This window comes from Psammomys obesus, unplaced genomic scaffold, assembly GCF_907164565.1.
Source record: "Psammomys obesus unplaced genomic scaffold, mPsaObe1.curated_primary_1811, whole genome shotgun sequence".
NCBI lineage: Eukaryota > Metazoa > Chordata > Mammalia > Rodentia > Muridae > Psammomys > Psammomys obesus.
This window is the reverse complement of record NW_026596034.1, coordinates 351,956-373,090: the sequence shown is the minus strand read 5'-3', so window position 1 is coordinate 373,090 and position 21,135 is coordinate 351,956. Positions and strand designations below refer to the sequence as shown.

The 21,135-nt window shown below is 39.9% G+C and overlaps 1 protein-coding gene across 1 annotated transcript in view; it reads right to left on the bottom strand.

The window, feature by feature from the left end:
• The window catches only part of Rnf150 (ring finger protein 150), a 252,755-nt gene that overhangs the window by 40,381 nt on the left and 191,239 nt on the right, over nucleotides 1-21,135 (bottom strand). The window contains 1 exon segment of the mRNA XM_055620948.1: nucleotides 14,153-14,235. Coding sequence (XP_055476923.1) covers nucleotides 14,153-14,235 — 83 coding nt within the window.

The window sequence follows — 21,135 nt, the reverse complement described above, 5'->3', positions numbered from 1 at the left end:
GAAAATCAACAAGATCTATAGACCCTTAGCCAAGCTAACTAAAAGGCAGAGAGACACCACCCAAATCAATAAAATTAGAAATGAAAAGGGGGACATAACTACAGACACTGAGGAAATCCAAACAATCATTAGGACTTACTTCAAAAGTCTATATGCCACAAAATTTGAAAATCTAAATGAAATGGACAATTTTCTTGATTGATTTGACTTACCAAAGCTGAATCAGGACCAGGTAAATCAATTAAATAGTCCTATATCCCCCAAAGAAATAGAAGCAGTCATCAAAAGTCTCCCATCCAAAAAAAGCCCAGGACCAGATGGCTTCAGCACAGAATTCTACCAGACCTTCAAAGAAGAGCTAACTCCAATTCTCTTCAAACTATTCCACAAAATAGAAACAGAAGGAATGTTACCAAACTCATTCTATGAAGCCACAGTCACCTTGGTACCTGAACCTCACAAAGACTCAACAAAAAAAGAGAATTTTAGGCCAATCTCCCTTATGAACATTGATGCAAAAATACTTAACAAAATACTTGCAAACCGAATACAAGAACACATCAAAGATATTCTTTACTATGACCAAGTAGGCTTCATCCCAGGTATGCAGGGGTGGTTCAATATATGGAAATCCATCAATGTGATCCACCATATTGACAAACTGAAAGAAAAAAACCCACACACTGTGGACACCTGATAATTTCCCTAGATGCTGAAAAAGCATTTGACAAAATCCAACATCCATTCATGTTTAAAGTATTGGAGAGATCAGGGATACAAGGCACATATCTAAAATAGTAAAGGTGATATACAGCAAGCCTATAGCTAACATCAACCTGAACGAAGAGAAACTTAAAGCAATCCCACTGAAATCAGGGACAAGACAAAGCTGCCCACTCTCTCCATATCTCTTCAACATAGTGCTGGAAGTCCTTGCTAGAGCAATAAGACTGTTGAAGGAGATCAAGGGGATAGAAATTGAAAAGGAAAAAGTCAAACTACCACTATTTGCAGATGATATGATAGTATACACCAGTGACCCCAAAAACTCTACCAGGGAACTCCTACAGCTGATAAACACCTTCAGCAAAGTGGCCAGATACAAAATTAACTCAAAAAAAAAATCAGTAGCACTCCTGTATAAAAAGACAAAAGGGCTGAGAAAGAAATTAGAAACAACACCCTTCACAATAGCCAAAAATGACACAAAGTACCTTGGTGTAACCCTAACCAAGCAAGTCAAAGACTTGTATGAAAAAAATTTCAAGTCTCTGAAGAAAGAATTAGAAGAAGATATGAGAAGATGGAAAGATCTCCCATGCTCATGGCTTGGCAGGATTAACATAGTAAAAATGGCCATCTTACCAAAAGCAATCTACAGATTTAATGCAGTTCCCATCACATTGCCAACACAATTCTTTACAGACCTGGAAAGAAAAATTCTCAACTTCGTATGGAATAATAAGAAACCGAGAATTGCTAAAACAATCCTCTACAATAAAAGATCTTCTTGAGGTATCTCCATCCCTGATCTCAAGCTGTACTATAGAGCAACAGTTATAAAAACTTCATGGTACTGGCATAGAAACAGAATGGTGGATCAATGGAACCAAATAGAAGACCCAGAAATAAACCCACACACTTATGGACACCTGATTTTTGACAAAGATGCCAAAACCATACAATGGAAAAAAATAGCATCTTCAACAAATGGTGCTGGTGCAACTGGATGTCTACATGTAGAAAAATGAAAATAGATCCATACTTATCACCCTGCATAAAAATGAAGTCCAAGTGGATCAAAGACCTCAACATAAAACCAGACACATTAAATCAGCTAGAAAAAAAAATGGGGAATACCCTAGAACTCATTGGTACAGGAGAAAACTTCCTGAACAGAACACCAACAACACAGGCTCTAAGAGCAACAATCAATGAATGTGACATCATGTAATTGAAAAGCTTCTGTAAAGCAAAGGGCACCGTCATCAAAACAAAGCGACTGCCTACAGATTGGGAAAGAATCATCACCAACCTTTTATCTGACAGAGGACTCATATTCAGTATATATAAAGAACTAAAGAAGCTGAAAAGCAGCAAACCAAGTAATCCACTTAAAAAATGGGGAACAGAGCTAAAGAGAGAATTCTCAATAGAGGAATATCAAATGGCAGAGAAGCTCTTAAAGAAATGCTCAACCTCATTAGCCATTAGGGAAATGCAAATCAAAACAACCCTGAGATTTCACCTTACACCCATCAGAATGGCCAAGATCAAAAACTCAAGTGAAAACACATGCTGGAGAGGTTTTGGAGAAATGGGAACCCTTCTCCACTGCTGGTGTGAATGTATACTTGTACAACCACTCTGGAAATCAATCTGGTGCTTTCTCAGACAACTAGGAATAGCGCTTCCTCAAGATCCAGCCATACCACTCCTAGGCATATACCCATAAGAGGCTCAAGTACACAAAAAGGACATTTGCTTAACCATATTTTTAGCAGCTTTATTTGTAATAGCCAGAAGCTGAAAACAGCCCAGATGTCCCTCAACTGAAGAATGGATGCAGAAACTGTGGTATATCTATACAATGGAGTATTACTCAGCAATGAAAAGTAAGGAAGTCATGAAATTTGCATGTAAATGGTGGGACCTGGAAAGGATCATCTTAATTGAGTTGTCCCAGAAGCAAAAAGACACACATGGTATATACTCACTCATATAAACATACAACATAGAATAAACCCACTAAAATCTGTACATCTAAACAAACTAAGCAAAAGAGAGGACCCTAACTAAACTGTTCAATCCCTATCCTGAAAGGCAAAGAGGATGGACATCAGAAGAAAAAGAAAATAGGAAACAACCTAGGAACCTGCTACAGAGGGCTTCTGAAAGCCAGAAGAATAAAACAGGAAACAACCTCGGAACCTGCCACAGAGGGCCTCTGAAAGCCTCTGCTGTGCAGAGTGTCAAAGCAGATGCTGAGCCTGATGGCCAACTGACGGTCAGAGTGAATGGAATTTTATATAAGAAGTGGGAAATAGTAAGAGCTGAGGAGGACAGGAACTCCACAAGGAGAGCAACAGAACAAGAAAATTTGAACACAGGGAACTTCCCAGAGACTCATACTCCAACCAAGGACTATCCGTGGAGATAACCTAGAACCCTGACAATGCAGCCACTTCTGATGAGAACTGATAGACTAAGATCAGAAAGAAGGAGAGGAGGACCTCCCCTATCAGTGGACTTGGGGAGGGGCATGCATGCAGAAAGGGGGGGAGGGTAGGACTGGGAGGGGAGGAGGGAGGGACTTATGGGGGGATACAAAATGAATAAAGTGTAATTAATAAAAGTTAAAAAAAAGATTTGCTAGCCCCTTTACAAATTATGTTTAATTAAAAATTTTGCTTTGATTTTAGTTGAAAAAGAGCAGATTTAAAGTTATGGGAAAGATTATAGTTGAGTACAAGATTGAGTTTTACCTAGTCTCTTTGTTTAGATTTTTTTTTTAAGGTTAAATTTAAAATGGAGAACCATAAAGTTTGTCTATGTAGATATACCTAAAATTTGGTTCTAAAACATACATTATAATATATAACTCATAATGTTATATATATATATATATATATATATATATATATATATATATATAAAACATTCTGTTTTATAGGATGCAATTTAGAGCAGATAATACAGGTAGACAAAGAGTAATTCAAATATGCTGGTTCTCAGACTTGTCAAAGATCTAATAAATATGGCATTTTAACATATATAAGCTTATTATAACAGAGTCACAAACAGAGAGAGCTGGTGATGGCTCAGCGGTTAAGAGCACTGGCTGCTCGTCCAAAGGTCGTGAGTTCAATCCCCAGCAACCACATGGTGGCTCAAAACCATCTATGGTGAGATCTGGTGTTGCTGCCTGTGCTTATAAAAGAAAAACAATGTCTTTTCAAGTGTCTAGCACATCTGCAGAAATAGCAAAGTTATCTACAGTATTGGTTGTGTTTCAAAATTTTAATAAATAGTCTTTGAACATTTTTACAGATAGTGCATATGTATTTCTGTCTTTTCCTAGGTTAGAGACTGCAGGTCAAATCCAGATATTTTCTCCTGCTGGAATTTTACTTTTACAAATTCAAAACTTGATACAAAAAAGAAACTTTTCCTTTTTTATAGGACATTTGAGGGCTCATTCTAATTTGCCAGGTCCCCTGTCTAAAAGGAAATGCATTGGCAGATAAAGCCACCAAAGAGTATTGTTTACAGTTAAAGAGCTCAGGATGCCCATAACATGCATCATCTTAATAGTCAAACCTTGAGACTTAAATATGGGTTGACTAAGAAACAGGCAGGTACTATAGTTGAGGCTTGCAGAATTTGTTCTCAATTTCAGCCTGTTTCCCATTTGGGAGTCAGTCCTAAAGGATTGGTTCCAAATCAGATTTGGCAAAAGGATATTACTCATAATTCCTAAATTTGAAAAATTAAAATATGTAAATGTTTGCATTGATACCTATTCTTGATTTATTTTTGCCACTCCTCAACCAGAAGAAACTGCAAAAAATGTTATTGCTCATTGTCTACAGGCTTTTAATGTTCTACGAGTTCCTAAGCAATTTAAAACTGACAATGGAGCAGGATATACTAACAAATCTTTTAAAAGATTTGTCAACAGTTTCAAGTTTCTCACATAAGTGGAATACCTTGCTATCTTCAAGGACAAGGCATGCTAGAGCGTGCCCACTAAACAATTAAGATTTACTTGCAAAAAACAAAGAAGGGGGAGCCACTCCCCTGGACACCTAAATTTTCTGAAAAATTTGGATAAGCATGGTAAATCTGCAACAGATAGATTTTTGGCATACAAAAGCCATAAAACTTTTGCTAAAGTAAAATGGATAAATCCTTTAACAAATCAATGGCATAGACCCGACACTGTACTCATATGGGGACGAGGAGTTGTCTGTGTTTCTTTCACAGGAAAAGGATGCAGCTTGATGGCTACTGGAACACCTGGTGCAACAAGTGGATGAGGAGTTTTCTCCTGACAATAATAATGATGTCAAAAAAGACCCCTCCAGTCAAGATGACTGCTTTTGTGCTGCCCTTAAGGAAGAGTGCTGCTTTTACACAGATTATACTGGGATTGTAAGGGACAGCATGGCTAAGATTAGAAAGGGCTTAGAAGAGAGAAAGAGACAGGGAGAACAAGAGTAAAGTTGGTTTCATAATTGGTTTTCAACCTCTCCCTGGCTTACCACCCTCCTTCCTTCAATCTTGGGACCCTTGGTGGGTTTCCTTCTCCATGTCTCTTCTGGCTTTGGAAAACAGCAAATTGACTCCCTGGCATCTAAACCCATACAAGTTCATTATCACAGACTTGATTTGGCTGACAGAGGCTTAGCTGAGCCGGAGGAAGACTGCTGACAGTCCATCACATGGGTCTTGACTGCTTATGTTTGGCTCTCATGAGAACAGCATGAAACTCAGATAAATGCTTTCCTGGGTACCTGTAATGGGGTGCAAGATGACATTGCAAGGGGAGGGGCCAATTGCCTGCTTCTGAGTACCCTGAGAAGCAAACCTGATTGCATAGAGGTTGGTGTCTGATTACCCCTAACCACAACCTGCTGGGGATGCCCTCAGATGTTGATGGGGTCTTCCTCTCCTCCCCCAAAAGACACCCAAAAAGGCTGCAAAAAGCCTTGGGAGGATCAGGTCACTACTTCCCCCCTCTGGTTAATGCCCACCTTCTGCAAAAGACCTCATGTTCAAAATCTACCTGCTAGCCTCTTAAATTGTTTAAGAAGGGAGGAGATGCCGGGAGCCAAAGCTATCTACTGAAGCCAAAGGCAAACAGTGAGCCAAAGCTATCTAGTGGAGACAAAGCTATTTACTGAAGCCAAAGCCAAGTAGTGAGCAGAGGTCATTTAGTGGAGACCTAAAGCTATTTAGTTGAAGAGTTACCAAGGACCCGAAATCATGGGTGATAGATTGTGAGGACATCTGTCTGTTAGTTTTAGAGCATCCGTGAGACAGCTTAAGAAGACATCCTTATGGCATCTTGCAGGTGAATATTTAACCCATGAAAGCACTCTTCCTATTTCCTGCAGCAGTAGATTAACCTTCCCCCTTTCCTGCCTTCTCCCTATATAAGCTGGGTAAAAATTTCTAATAAACGGAAGCCTTGATCAGATGAACAGACTTGGCTTTCATTCCTGTGTCTCTTGTCTCCTCCCCCCATTCCTTCCAATCTCTCCACTTTAGGAACCCCGTTGAAACCCTGCAGGTAGGGGCACTGTTACATTGTGAGAAATTTATAAACTTATGGGGTATCATAGGGTCTCTTGTAGAGCCTAAAGAATGGAAGTATTTGAAAGGTGGAGACAAGAAGAAAGAACTTTAAGGAGAAGGAATTTGTTGGAGTCGGGTCAAAGAGGCAGTGTTACATATGCATGAGAAATCTAGGTGAGCTGAACTGTAGAACACAAACAGCAAAGTTAGAAAAGATGGGCCAGGCAGCATTGTGAAATAGGGTGAATGGGCAGAGCATGTAAGCAAGAGATCAGAGAGAAGAAAAATCACAAATATGGACTGTATGTTTCCTTGTTGCATGCCGACCTACTCGCCACCAGTGTTTCCTTCCATGCTATTTCTTCTTTCTAGGCTTCTACATGGAAGGGGGTCAGCTCACTTCCCACTCAGTTGCTTCAAGCCAGGTAAATGTATAACCTGTCTCCTTCTAACAAAAACTCTATTGCCCCAAGGTCTAAAGCCTCATGGTGGGGAGAATCCTGCTAGTGGAAATGATGAGACCAAGGGTGAGTTATGCCATGTCTCAGGTCACCTTATTTAAGTTAGATAAACAATATAACTGCCATTTACAGTTAAAGAAAAAGGAGAGCTGAGTGTCCAGAAGTAGTAGTAGCTATATTCTGGTGGTTATGAACTTGATTATTTTATGTTACCAAGACAACTGGAGAGTGGTTCCTGTTAATGGAGAGAGGGTAGATCAGGCATGTGAGAGAGATGAGAGGAGAGAATATGAGGGAAAGCAGACAGAGATGAATCGGAGAGGAAAAGAAAAGTAGAGAGAGAAATAGGGAGGGGGAAGGAGAGAAGGAGAAAAAGAAGGGAGGGAAGGAGAGAGAAAAAGAGGAAGAGATGAATGAAGGGATAGAGGAAGAGAAAAAAGGGAGGGAAGAGAAGGTGTGAGGGAAAGTGGAGAGAGGAAAGGAGGAATAAAAAGGAGGAAGGAGAAGGAGGGAGAGAGACATTTAGAGAAATCAACAGAGAAGAACTCAGATTAAGAGAGAGGAGAAAGAACAAGCTCCTTGAAGCCAGCCAGAATTGCTTGCAGTCTTAAAGTGACTTGGGTGTCTGGGGCTGATATGTTTTAGTCAAAGCAAAGGTGCATTTCAGCATCCTTCTGCCCCCCTGAACAGAACAGGACTTAGTTGGGGGAGGTGTCATGCTCACAGCCAGGGGTACAGTGGATGGAGCATAGACTTGGGGGAGAAAACCCACCTAGTCTCTGGCGACCTACTGTGAGTTGAGATTTTCTTTTAGTGAGATCTGGAGGCGATGTTGGTACTTGCCCTGTGTATATTATAGATTCTTGATAGATACAAATTAGATAATAATGCATAAGTCATTTGGAAAGTGTAGAGTTTCCCAGAGTTAAACTATTCTGATAACCAATTATTTACTTTACCCAGCTGTCTCTCTCTCCCACATCCTACAGTGTTTAATTCGCATTGAAGAAAACCCAACAGAACTAGGCTGGATCTTCTTAGGCTAACCTTTCAAAATTCCAGTGGATATTTTGAGAATGCAGTTTAGGAAGAAAGCTCTGTCCTTAGGACTTGACCCTGGTCTAATTATATCATTTGGCTGGAGCAGCAAAGCTTGTTGGCGCTCATCCTGTGTGTCTAGCTGATTGCTGTGACTGGGCACCAGGACACTTGAATGCCATATTTAATGGGGTTACTACTGTGCAGGCTTTTGTTCCTAAATTACTTTTGTTCTGTTATAGATGATGTAAATGAACACATTTAGGTCTCCCAGCTTGGCTGCTTTTTTTTTTTTAATATTTCTTTCCTTTATTCCCTTCATTAAGTGACATGTAGTCATTAGCTCTTACTGAGGTTGTGCACACAAACATCTGAAGTAGTCAGAGAAAAAATGGTTAAAAAAATACCACCAGAAAAGTTGTCTACTTGAATGGAATGTGATTTTGGCCAGTGTGCAATGTCTATGGAATAGCTGTGGATTTACTTTAAATGATGTTGTAATGCGGTAGAAGGCATGGCCTTTACACACGTGTAATGACTTTAGGTGTGAACATGTTATGCCCCAGCACCTAGATAAAGAGGTACAGCACTTTGTCACCCCAGAAAGTCCTTTCCTGTTCCCAGTGAGCACCCACATTCTGCCGCACAACTGCCACTGTGACCTCTGTTCCTAGAGGCTAGTTTTCTTTGTTATGACTTCATGCATACAGAATTATAAAATAGATTTTTTCTTGTATATCTTGTGCTCAAAATAATGTTTCTTCAACTTATCTATGCCTCACTGAACATAAGTAGCTTCTTTTGATTGCTAAGCAGTGTTCCATAATTTCTCAGATGATTTTCTTTTAGTTGGAAAATTGTTCTGATATTCTGACCAGTATGAATAAGCATGATCCAGTCATGCAAAAGTCTGCTTATGAATGCATCCAGTCTTTGTCCCTGGGTACACATTTAAATATTTATGTTTGGGACAGGGTTTTCCACTTAACTTTGCTAGACTTGGTGAGCTCCTGGGATTCACTCTTGCCTCTGCCCCTCCTAGTGCCAGGGTTACAGTACTGTGTCTAGCTTCTTACTCATTTCAATGTGGTGCTGGGGATCCAAACTTAGATTTTCATGTTTGAGAGGCAAATATTTTAGCTGCTGAGCCATATCCCTAACCCTTGAAACACAGACTTTAAAACATAACTTTTAAAACTTCACTAATCAACAAGCACCATAAAAATAAAATGTATTCAGATGAGAAGCTTTATTTACTCCAAATTAAAAAATGTTAGAAGTAGTTAACATGTTTATCAATTTTAGGTAACAGGTCCCTTTCTGTTGTAACATCTCAAATTAGGAAACATGGTCCAGTCAACACAACAAAAATTGTGTTAATAAAAAGTAATATCTCAGATAAATAAATCAAAACAGGGATTAAAGTTATAATATTGACTATCAGAAGAAAGAGAGGCTTTATAAAGCACAACTTCATGGTTCCAGCTGGTACTAATGAAATACTCTCCCATGCTGCTGATGAGCTCTCAATCATTGTTATGTGCCGCTGTGCCTGGCCCATTGTAGACATGTAAGCAACAGCTTTCCAGAAATTCTGCTAAAACTGGAACATCAAATGTGGGCTTTGACTTTTCACAAGTACCCCTCCATCTCATTTCAAGTGTCCAGGCATATCCCCTTCAGATTCTTTCAGGCTCAGTTTTGGGGGTAGCTAGGGAATTGATCATCCCACTTATACCTATGAACTTCCTCTGTCCCATAACTTTTACTTTTCTTTTATTGTGGTTTTGAGATAGTGTCTATGTAACCCAACTCACAGCATGGGTTCATGGTCTTGAAACCCTGATCCTCCTACAACTATCTACCTGTGGAATGTTGGGATTACATGTTTTGATTTTGCACATTTAAAATACATTTAAATACATTTTGTATTTAAATCACCATGTGGTATCTTTGAGCACTAATGCTGTTAAAAAGTTTTGACTACACATCAAATTTTAAGTCACAAAAAAGTCCAACACCCAATAGGGTGTCCAACATCCTATTTCCTAAAACACTGATACAGCAAACCAAAGCCAGAGCACATTTCTATAATGGAGAGAAGAAAAGAGGAACATGCCAAACAAACCATTATCTATTGAAAAAGAAACTTTGTCCACACGCTCTAGCTGGGCCAGTGTTGTTTTAGATCTGGAAGAATAAATAAATTAAAAAGACAAACCAAAGCCAGTCAAGATTCTTTTTTTTTTCTCCTGATTACTAAGAAAGAAGCTCAAGGAGAATGGGGTGCATTCATGCTTTACCTTGGTGGAAAAATTTGGCCAGGCCATAATGGGCTTTTGAAGTGAAGTCTCTTTCTACAAAACTCATGGCACCCCAAGGCTTTTGGGGTAATTTATGCAAGCAAGAGCTCAACGAACTTCTGGTTACTGCTTCAGAGTGCAAAGGAAGGTTAAAACAAGACACAAATAACTTAGTGCCCTTTCTGGAAAATTCTTAGGATGATAAGAATGGGGTATTGAATGATGTTGACAACAGTATTTCAACCTTGCAAAGTGAGGATATGAAAGCAAAGGGAAGAAACATGAAAACGACAGTGGAGGTTACCTGCATGAGGGAGATATGTACATATTTAAATATTTTATCCTATAAAACATTTCTATAATCAGAGTATCTGAGGTAAATCAAGCCTGGATTTAAAATATTAAGAGACTTGGTTAAAGGCTCTGGATGCTTTTGCAGAGGACTCAGGTTCATTTCCCAGCACCCACATGAGGTTAACAACTGTAAATAACTCCAGTTCTGAGGAATCTGACACCTTCTTCTGGCTTCTATGGGAACTATATGAATGTGGTACACAGACATACACTCAGGCAAGGCACACACACACACACAATGAAAATAAATAAATCTTTTTTTCTTTTTGCTAAGAAATCTTACAAAAAGGAAAAATTAACCAAAGGGATGTCTTATTTTTTTCCGCCTATTTACATTTATTCATTACAAAGCTTTTCTTAAATTCACTATGCCTGGGACTAACCCCATAGTTTTTGTAGATATTCATCATTAGGATACCCATATCATGCTGTGTCCTAATTATCCGATGACATTCCTGTTTCCCACACAATAATGCCACTTACCATGTGTGGTACATCCTATTGATCCTACTATAAGGTGTTGTTCCAAAGCAATTATTCATGTACTACAAAGCTCATCCCAAAACCTGCTTATTACCAGGATGCTTTTGAAGTTGTCCCTAACTGTGGCGGACACTGCCAGATTAGAGGAAAACACAATAATCCCTTCACCAAATGGCAATAAATTATAGACAGGAAAACATTTTTACAGGGACACAGGCAAGAGAAACATACTGTTTTGCCTTTTATATATGGGAAATATGGACTTTTGATCCACCTAAGGAATAAACATTTTTCTTGAGACACTGAGTCTTTAATCTCAGACAGCTAAGTGGGCTGAAAGGAATAACCATTGAAAGACAAGTAGGGAGGCTCAAGGTTGAAAGAATCAGAGAGCATTACTCATTCTCTGGACAAGGAAAGATAGTAAAGATCAACACGCTTCAGGAAGATACATTCTGTGGCTAAGAATCATAACCACAATCTCCAGTCCAAGTCACACGCTTACCCCAAACAGCACTGTGCACAGCTTCACATGTGCATGACACAGCGGAACCCACGTTTCCTGGAAAATGCCTTCGTGGTGAACTGGGATAACATCCAAGTCACAAAAGTTAGAGCTGCCTGTTGCCAACTGGCTGTGCATGCCACTGTGTGTCTGTCCCTCACACTGTGCACGGATCCCGTCTCACATCAATAAAGCCTTGTGTTCATGTTTTAGGGAGGAGTTGGATGAAGAAATAAAGAGGAGAAAGAAAAGGCCGGCGTAAATGTATATGACTTCACTTTGATAATTACCTTAATGACAGATGAGAAGGGAAGGCTTTCCATATTTATCAGAATTTGTTTAAAATTCTCAGAGAGAGAAAACAATAAAACAGTTTTGAAACTGTCATGGTACAAGTGCGTAAATGAATAATGAGAAAGGCCCCTAGTAGAGATGTATACAGTATTCAGGATTGTAAGGCCACAGAATGTAGTATTAAAGAAGACACATACTATGCACCAGGATAATTTTTAAAACAGCTTTTACTCCAAGAAGAGTAAACAGTTCCATGGATAAAATGCCTGAAAGTACTGGGAAAGAGAGGCTGTGGTGTTCATGGAAGCAAAGGTTTAATAATACTCCAGAGGGAATGATGGAGCAAAGAAGCAAATGCTAATGCATCTGACTGATAACATCCATTGATGCACACTGCGGGCAAGAAGCCAGCAACAGTCATAAAAGTACCTTGACTTTAAAACCAGCATGGCAAAAGCTACAGGAGCTATTAAGAGAGTGCGTATGTCTGTGACTAGTGTGAGATCAAACATAACTGGTGATGGTTAATGCTTGATGTTTCTGTCATTGAAAGCAGGGTCTATAATTCAAAATGACAACAGAGAGTAAATATATTGAAGAATAAAGAAGCAGTGTGTGACCCCTTCCCCCTCCTCCCAAGGTTCAGGGACCATCATGGAAAAAAGGTTGAAAGACAGGAGTGACAGTGTCTTCTGGACACGGCAGGACCACTGCACTCAGGAATTACAGCTGCGGTTGCCTGCACTGGAGTGTGCAAGGTCAAGCCAGCCAGCCTTCCACGTGGACAGCAGAGGCTCAGGAGCATCCACCATTAAATGCGAACCCACGGACAGCAGATCCTTCTGGGGAAAGGCAAGTCAGTTTTCTTTAAAGGTTTGGTCCTTAGTAGGTCAACAGTGTCTCAGTGAATGGTCCCACACTCACCAGTATATGGGCAGTATAAGTTGTTCTTGATGAGTTATGAAGAAAATAAAAACAGAGGACATGAAGTTGAGAAGGGTGGGAAGTGGGGTAAACCATGGAGGACTGAGGGGAAGTGTGGGGGATAAATATGATTAAAGTACACTGTATGTATATGTGAAATTCTCAGATAATTAACACAAATGTTATATTGGAAGGATCAATGTGTATGCTTGGAAACAAACAATCATATAAAAAAGTAGAAACCTGAAGCCAAATTGAGCAGTCCAGGGTAAGGCTAAGATGAATACAGTTGAGCTTCCAAAAGGTTTTACTTTTTTAATGGTAAGCAGTAAAATACTAATTTTGTATTAATATTTCCAAATAACCATACTGTAAATGAGATCTGCATCAATAAGAAATATTTTAAATACTGTTAAGGAAATGTAACTTCTTTAAGTAAGTAGACACTGAAACATGGTATGTGAAGTCAAAGCCTGATTATGCAATTTCCAGTCTCCAGAAACTTCATGTTTATCCACAAAATTTAGTTATAATAAAGCTTTCAATAAATAGATTATTTTATACAGTATGAGCTGCAGAGCTAGTGAGATGGTACGTATGATTTTTGAAAACAGATCTTGTTCATTAAATTGGGGTGTTGGAAAAAAGGCAGATGTTTAACTGGTTAAACCAATCCCCCCCCATGCTATTTTATTCTGCTTGTATTTCTAATAAACATTTTTAAAACGTGTATTGTTTGGGGAAAGCGATAGACTGTGTGTGTCTTTGTGTTATACTCTTCTACGCTTTTAAACTCAAAATTTTTAAGCCGTTTTCTCTACATGAAGTACCTTTCATTGAGGCAATTACATTTTTATTTTTAGGATACTTTCCTAGATGCAACTAAAAAAAAAAAAAGATTTTCTATGAAGGCTATGGTTCTTACGTAACTCCAACTTACTTGATTTAATTAGGATATTCAAAGAAAAATGCCAGACACTGTAGCAGTGACTTACACTTAGGGAGAAATGTTAAAGTGATTAGAGCATTCTCTGGAGGAACTTTCCCTAAGTGCACGTTCCTTCAGATTTGAGAATTCTGTGGGAATTTCACTTTTTCTCTCTCTGTTGGTAAAAGTCAAGGGAAGTAGGATTTGCTTTTGGGTCCCTGCTTACTGCTGTCCTCGTTCAGATTGCTGAGTGTGTCCTGATCATTCCCAGCATCTTTTTAAGAGTTTGGTTTTTTCAGTTGCAATAGCACCTATAAAAACCAGATGTGATTCTGATCATTACTGAGGTATCCAAGAAGCTGCCTGGAGCACACAGCATGCATTCACTCTGTCGTCAAGTCTGCCTTTCATGCAAGGGGACAAGAAAGACTTCTACTTTTTTTGTGGTGCATGTTTTTCAGAACAAGGTTACAGGGAAAGGAGTGTTTCACTTATTTGCAATGCCAACACAGAGGACTCTCTCTGTCCCCTCCACAGCAGAGCAGGGAGACTCACTACTCACCGGCAGGGCAGGATCCTGACCACGTCGTTGGGTTTGTACCCTTCAATGCAGACTGCACAGTTATCAAAATCAGACTCTGTTTCCTGCAACAGAAGAAATGGAATAGCTTTCAACCTGAGCAAACACTGTCAAAAAGCAAAGGAGAGTTTGCCTAGGGCAAGCCTCTTGCTGAGTGTCTTTTTTTTTTAATTTTATTTTTTTCTTATCAGTTACATTTTATTAACTCTGTATCCCAGCCGTGTCCCGATCCCTCATTCCCTCCCAGTCCCTCCCTCCTTCCCTCCCTCATCTCCACCGTGCCCCTTGCCAAGTCCACTGATAGGGGGGACTTCCTCCCCATTCATCTGATCCTGTTTTATCAGGTATCTTCAGGACTGGCTGCAAAGCTCTCCTCTGTGGCCTAACAGGACTGCTCCTCCCTTGGGGGGTGGGGAGGCCAAAGAGCCTGTCTTTGAGTTCCTGTTAGAAATAGTCCTTGTTCCCCTCACTATGGGAAACCAATTGGTTACTGAGCTACCACAGGCTACATCTGAGCAGAGGTTCTAGGTTACATTCATACATGGTCCTTGGTTGCATGTCAGTCTCAGAAAAGACCCTGTGCCCAGATATGTTTGGTCCTTGTGGAGCTCCTATCCTTTCCTCATCAGACTAACTTCCCTTCTTTCTTATGATTCCCTGTACTCTGCCAAAGGTTTGGTCATGAGTCTTTGCTTTGAAAACACTGCTAGTTAGAGTCTTTCAAATGGGCTCAGTAGACTCCTGTCATATATTCAATGCGCATCCCATCTGTCTTTCAAAACGAGGATTGATAAACTTACCCCATGTCTGCTCTCTTGATTATCTTTTTTAGGTGTATAGATTTCATTATGTGTATCATATCTTATAGGTCTATATAAGTGAGTATATACCGTGTTTGTCTTTCTCCTTCTGGGATATTTCACTCAGGATGATCTTTTCTAGGTCCCACCACTTGCCTGCAAATTTCATGATTTCCTCCTTTTTGATTGCTGAGTAGTATTCCATTGTGTAAAAATACCACAATTTCTGTATCCATTCCTCCGTTGATGGACATCTGGTTGTTTCCAGGTTCTGGCTATTACAAATAAAGCTGCTACAAACATGGTTGAGCAAATATCCCTTTTGTGTACTTGAGCAAACTTTGGGTATATACCTAGCAGTGGTATAGCTGGGTCTTGAGGAAGCACTACTCCTAATTGTATTAGAAAGCACCAGATAGATTTCCAGAGTGGTTGTACCAGTTTACATTCCCACCAGCAGTGGAGGAGGGTTCCCCTTTCTCCACAACCTCTCCAGCATGTGTTGTCCCTTGAGTTTTTCATCTTGGCCATTCTGATGGGTGTAAGGTGATATCTCAGGGTCGTTTTGATTTGCATTTCCCTGATGGCTAATGAGGATGAGCATTTCTTTAAGTGTTTCTCTGCCATTCGATATTCCTCTGTCAAGAATTCTCTGTTTAGCTCTGTTCCCCATTTTTTTAATTGGATTACTTGGTTTGCTGCTTTTCAGCTTCTTTAGTTCTTTGTATATACTCGATATTAGTCCTCTGTCAGATAAAGGGTTAGTGAAGATTCTTTCCCAATCTGTAGGCAGGCGTTTTGTTTTGATGACAGTGTCCTTTGCTTTACAGAAGCTTTTCAGTTTCATGAGGTCCCATTTATTGATTGTTGCTCTTAGAGCCTGTGCTGTTGGTGTTCTGTTCAGGAAGTTGTCTCCTGTTCCAATGAGTTCTAGGCTTTTCCCCACTTTTTTCTTCTAACAGATTTAGAGTATTTGGTTTTATGTTGAGGTCTTTGATCCACTTGGACTTTAGTTTTGTGCAGGGTGATAAATATAGATCTATTTTCATTTTTCTGCATGTCGACATCCAGTTGGGCCAGCACCATTTGTTGAAGATGCTGTCTTTTTTCCATTGAATGGTTTTGGCTTCTTTGTCAAAAATCGAGTATTCATAGGTGTGTGGGTTTATTTCTGGGTCTTCTATGTGGTTCCATTGATCCTCCTTTCTGTTTTTATGCCAATACCATGCAGTTTTTATTACTATTGCTCTGTAGTACAACTTGAGATCGGGGATGGAGATACCTCCAGATGACCTGTTGTTGTACAGGATTGTTTTGGAGATTCTGGGTTTTTTGTTTCTTCATATGAAGTTGAGAATCTTTTTTTTCAAGGTCTGCAGAGAATTGAGTTGGTATTTTGATGGGAATTGCATTGAGTCTGTAGATTGCTTTTGGCAGGATGGCCATTTTCACAATGTTAATCCTACCAATCCATGAGCATGGGAGATCTTTCCATCTTCTGAGAACTTCTTCAATTTCTTTCTTCAGAGACTTGAAGTTTTTCTCAAACAGGTCTTTCACTTGCTTGGTTAGTGTCACCCCAAGGTACTTTATGTGGTTAGTGGCTATTGTGAAGGGTGTTGTTTCCCTAATTTCTTTCTCGGCCCTTTTGTCTTTGGTATACAGGAGGGCTTCTGATTTTTTTGAGTTGATTTTGTATCCTGCCACTTTGCTGAAGGTGTTTATCAGCTGGAGGAGTTCTCTGGTTGAATTCTGGGGGTCGCTCATATATACTATCATATCATCTGGGAATAGTGACACTTTGACCTCTTCCTTTCCGATTTGTATCCCCTTGATCTCCTTTAGTTGTCTTATTGCTCTGGCTAGGACTTCAAGTACTATCTTGAAGAGGTAGGGAGAGAGTGGGCAGCCTTGTCTTGTCCCTGATTTCAGTGGGATTGATTTAAGTTTCTCTCCATTGAGTTTGATGTTGGCTATAGGCTTGCTGTATATTGCCTTTACTATGTTTAGATATGTGCCTTGTATTCCTGATCTCTCCAAGACTTTAAACATGAATGGCTGTTGGACTTTGTCAAATGCTTGTTCAGCATCTAAGGAGATGATCAGGTGGTTTTTCTCCTTCAGTTTGTTTATGTGGTGGATTACATTGATGGATTTCCGTATGTTGAACCACCCTTGCATGCCTGGATGAAGCCTACTTGGTCGTGGTGGATGATATCTTTGATGTGTTCTTGGATTCGGTTTGCAAGTATTTTATTGTATTTTTGCGTCAATGTTCATAAGAGAGATAGGTCTGAAGTTCTCTTTTTTTGTTGGGTCTTTGTGTGGTTTAGGTACCAGGGTGACTGTTGCTTCATAGAATGAGTTTGGTAATGTACCTTCTGTTTCTATTTTGTGGAATAGTTTGAGGAGAATTGGTGTGAGCACTTCTTTGAAGGTCTGGTAGAATTCCACGCTGAAACCATCTGGCCCAGGGCTTTTTTTGGAGGGGAGACTGTGAATGACTGCTTCAATTTCCTTGGGGGATATAGGGCTGTTCAGTCTTTCTACCTGATCTTGACTTAATGTTGGAAGATGGAATCTATCAAGAAAATTGTCCATTTCATTTAGATTTTCAAATTTTGTGGCATATAGGCTTTTGTAGTATGACCTAATGATTGTTTGAATTTCCTGTGTCTGTAGTTATGTCACCCTTTTCACCTCTGATTTTGTTGATTTGGATAGATTCTCTCTGCTTTTTAGTTAGTTTGGCTAAGGGTTTGTCTATCTTGTTGATTTTCTCAAAGAACCAGTTTTATGTTTCATTGATTCTTTGAATAGTTTTATTTGTTTCTAATTGATTGATTTCAGCCCTGAGTTTGATTATTTCCAGCCTTCTGCTCCTCTTGGGTGTATCTGCTTCTTTTTTTTTTCTAGGGTTTTCAGTTGGGCCATTAAGTTGTTTGTATGTGATGTTACGAATTTCTTCTTGCAGGCACTTAGTGCTATAAATTTTCCCCTGAGCACTGCTTTCAATGTGTCCCATAAATTTGGGTATGTTGTGCCTTCATTTTCATTGAATTCTAGGAAGTCTTTAATTTCTTTCTTTATTTCTTCCTTAACCCAGCTGTCGTTGAGTAACAGTTTGTTCAGTTTCCATGTGCGTGTAGGCTGTTTGTTATTTCTGTTGTTGTTGAGGTCCAGCTTAAGTCCATGGTGGTCAGATAGAATACAAGGGATTATTTCAAACTTTCTTTTATCTGTTGAGGCTTTCTTTATGACCAACTATATGTTCTATTTTGGAGAAGGTTCCATGCGGTGCTGAAAAGAAGGTATACTCTTTTGAGTTTGGATGAAAAGATCTGTAGACGTCTATTAGGTCCATTTGATTTAGGGTCTCTGTAAGTGTTTTTATTTCCCTATTTGTTTTCTGTCTAGTTGATCTGTCCCTTGGTGAGAGTGGAGTGTTGAAGTCTCCCACTATTAGGGTTTTAGGATCAATGTGTGATTTAAGCTTTAATATTGTTTCATTTACGAATGTAGGTGCTCTTGTATTTGGGCATAGATATTCAAAATTGTGATGTCCTCTTGGTGGATTTTTCCTTTGATGAGAATACAGTGGCCGTTCTTATCTTTTTTGATTAACTTGGGTTGAAAGTCTATTTTATTAGATATTAGGATGGCTACTCCCGCTTGTTTTCTGGAACCATTTGCTTGAAAGACATTTTTCCAGCCCTTTACTCTGAGGTAGTGTTTATCTTTGTTGCATAGGTGTGTTTCTTGGATGCAACAGAATGATGGATCCTGTTTCCACAACCATTCTGTTAGTCTGTGTCTTTTAATTGGGGAGTTGAGTCCGTTGATGTTGATAGAAACTAGTGACCAACAATTGTTACTTACTTTAGATGTGGTGTTGGTGGTGTCACTGAGTTTCATTGCTTGTCTTCTTTTGGTTTTTTTGTTGTGTAGTTATCTATTTCCTCTGTTTCCTTCGATGTAGTTGTTTTTTTTGGTTTGGAGTTTCCCTTCTAGTAACTTCTGTAGAGCTGGGTTACTATGTAGATATTGTTTAAATTTGGTTTTGTCTTGGAATATTTTGAATTCTCCATCTATGTTGATTGAAAGTTTTGCTGGGTATAGTAGTCTGGGTTGGAATCTGTGGTCCCTTAAGGACTGTATGATTTCTGTCCAGGCCCTTCTGGCTTTCATAGTTTCTGTTGAGAAATCTGGTGTGATTCTGATAGGTCTACCTTCATATGTTACTTGGCCTTTTTCCTTGCTGCTTTTAGAATTTTTTCTTTGTTTTGTAGGTTCAGTGTTTTGACTATGATGTGACGTGAAGAATTTCTTTCTGGTCTAGTCTACTTGGTGTTCTGTAGGCCTCTTGTATGTTTATGGCCATCTCCTTCTTTAAGTTGGGAAAATTTTCTTCTATAATTTTCTTGAAAATATTTTCCGGACCTTTGAGCCTGATGTCTTCTTTTTCTTCTACTCCTATTATTCTTAGGTTTTGTCTTTTCATGGTGTCCTTGATTTCTTGGATGTTTTGTGTTTGGAACTTTTCTGATTTTATTTTTTTCTTTGAGAGACATGTCAATTTCTGCAGGTGTATCTTCGGCTCCTGAGATTCTTTCTTCCATCTCTTATATTCTGTTGGTGATGCTTACCTTTGTAGTGCCTGATCTTTTCTCTATGTTCTCCAGCTCCTGGTTTTTCTCTATTTGTGTTTTCTTTATTGATTCTAATTCTGTTTTCATGTCTTGCACCATTTCCTTCATCTGTTTGAATGTGGACTCCTGCTTTTCAATGATAGCTTCTATTTTTTTGTCCATTTCCTCTCTATGTATCACTAATTGTGCCTCTACTTCTTTGGGTATAATTGCCTGTATTTCTATGAGAGCTTTGTTTATTTCTTCTTTATTTGCCTTCATTTGTGTGGACATTTCTTTGAGAGCTTTGTGCATTTCTTCTCTGTTTGCCTCAATTTTCGTGGTCATTTCTCTGAGAGCACGATTTGTTTCCTCTTGGTTAGTCTCGATTTCTTTGGTTATTTCTCTGAGGGCTTTGTTCATTTCATCTCTATGGGCTTCTAATAGCTGGAGAAACATAGTTTTGAGGTCGTTTTCTTGTATATCTAGTGAATTGAAGTGTCCATTGTTTTGTGGGGTTGCTGGTGAGGTCATTATGTCCTGATTTTTGTTAGGAGTGTTCTTATGTCTGCCTCTAGCCATCTGGTTATTTATAATCCTCACTGGTTGTTCCTGGAGATTGTAGTTTGGGCTATGATCCTCTCTTTCTGTTTTCTGGACTGTTTTTTCAGGAAGATGAGAGAGGTTCACTGCTTTGGGAGTGTGCACTGTGTTTTCAGTTTTGCCTAAGTAAAGAATGTGATGCTGGCGCTATTCGAGTGCGCTTTTAGCGGGCGCAGTGTGCATGCACGGATTCTCTGACTATTGCAGTGGCCTGCAAGCCACTATTACGCAGTTCTGACTGAGATCCAGGGATTGTTTGCCTGGATTACCCTGGTGGACCCACAAGGCAGAGGCTTCAATGTTGGGGTCGCTATCCCAAGAATCCCTATGATGCCCACACTAGGGGTGTGGGTGGCAGGGATCTCGTCTGGTTGCTTCTGTGGAGAGGCCCTGGGTCTAGGGCAATCTCTCCCTAGAAGGCTCACTCACTCTCTTGCAGGACCAGTTGGAATGCACAGGGGTTCCCCTTGCTCACTACTCTCTGTTTTGGTCCTGCTGCGGAAGTGCACGGGTAGGCTAACAGTCAGCTCTGTGACACTGTGGCCGCAGGACTCAGTGTCCACCTTTCCTGTGTGCTGCCTCTTTGTCCTTTCCCTCTGCCAGGAGGGGTTATGTTGACTGGTCCCTGGGTGGCGCGGGAAAGAGTTAGGGTGAGTGTACTCAATCCCAGATCCCGGGCCCAGATCTCTCTGCCAGAAGCAGCCTAGCAGTAGGATCTATGTTTGCTGATCCCAAGAGAGTACCGGGTAGGGTTGAGTGTCCTCAGATCCAGAGCTTGAGTTTCTCTGCTAGGGGCCTCTGGAGAGAGGGTGCTGTGTCCTTGGCAGGCTGCCTCTCTGTCCTTCCCCTCTGACCTTCTCCTCTGCTAGGGCAAGCTTATGGAGGTGCTCTCAGGGGAGTGCCAGCAGGGGTTGGGGCTTCTCAGTCGGATCCT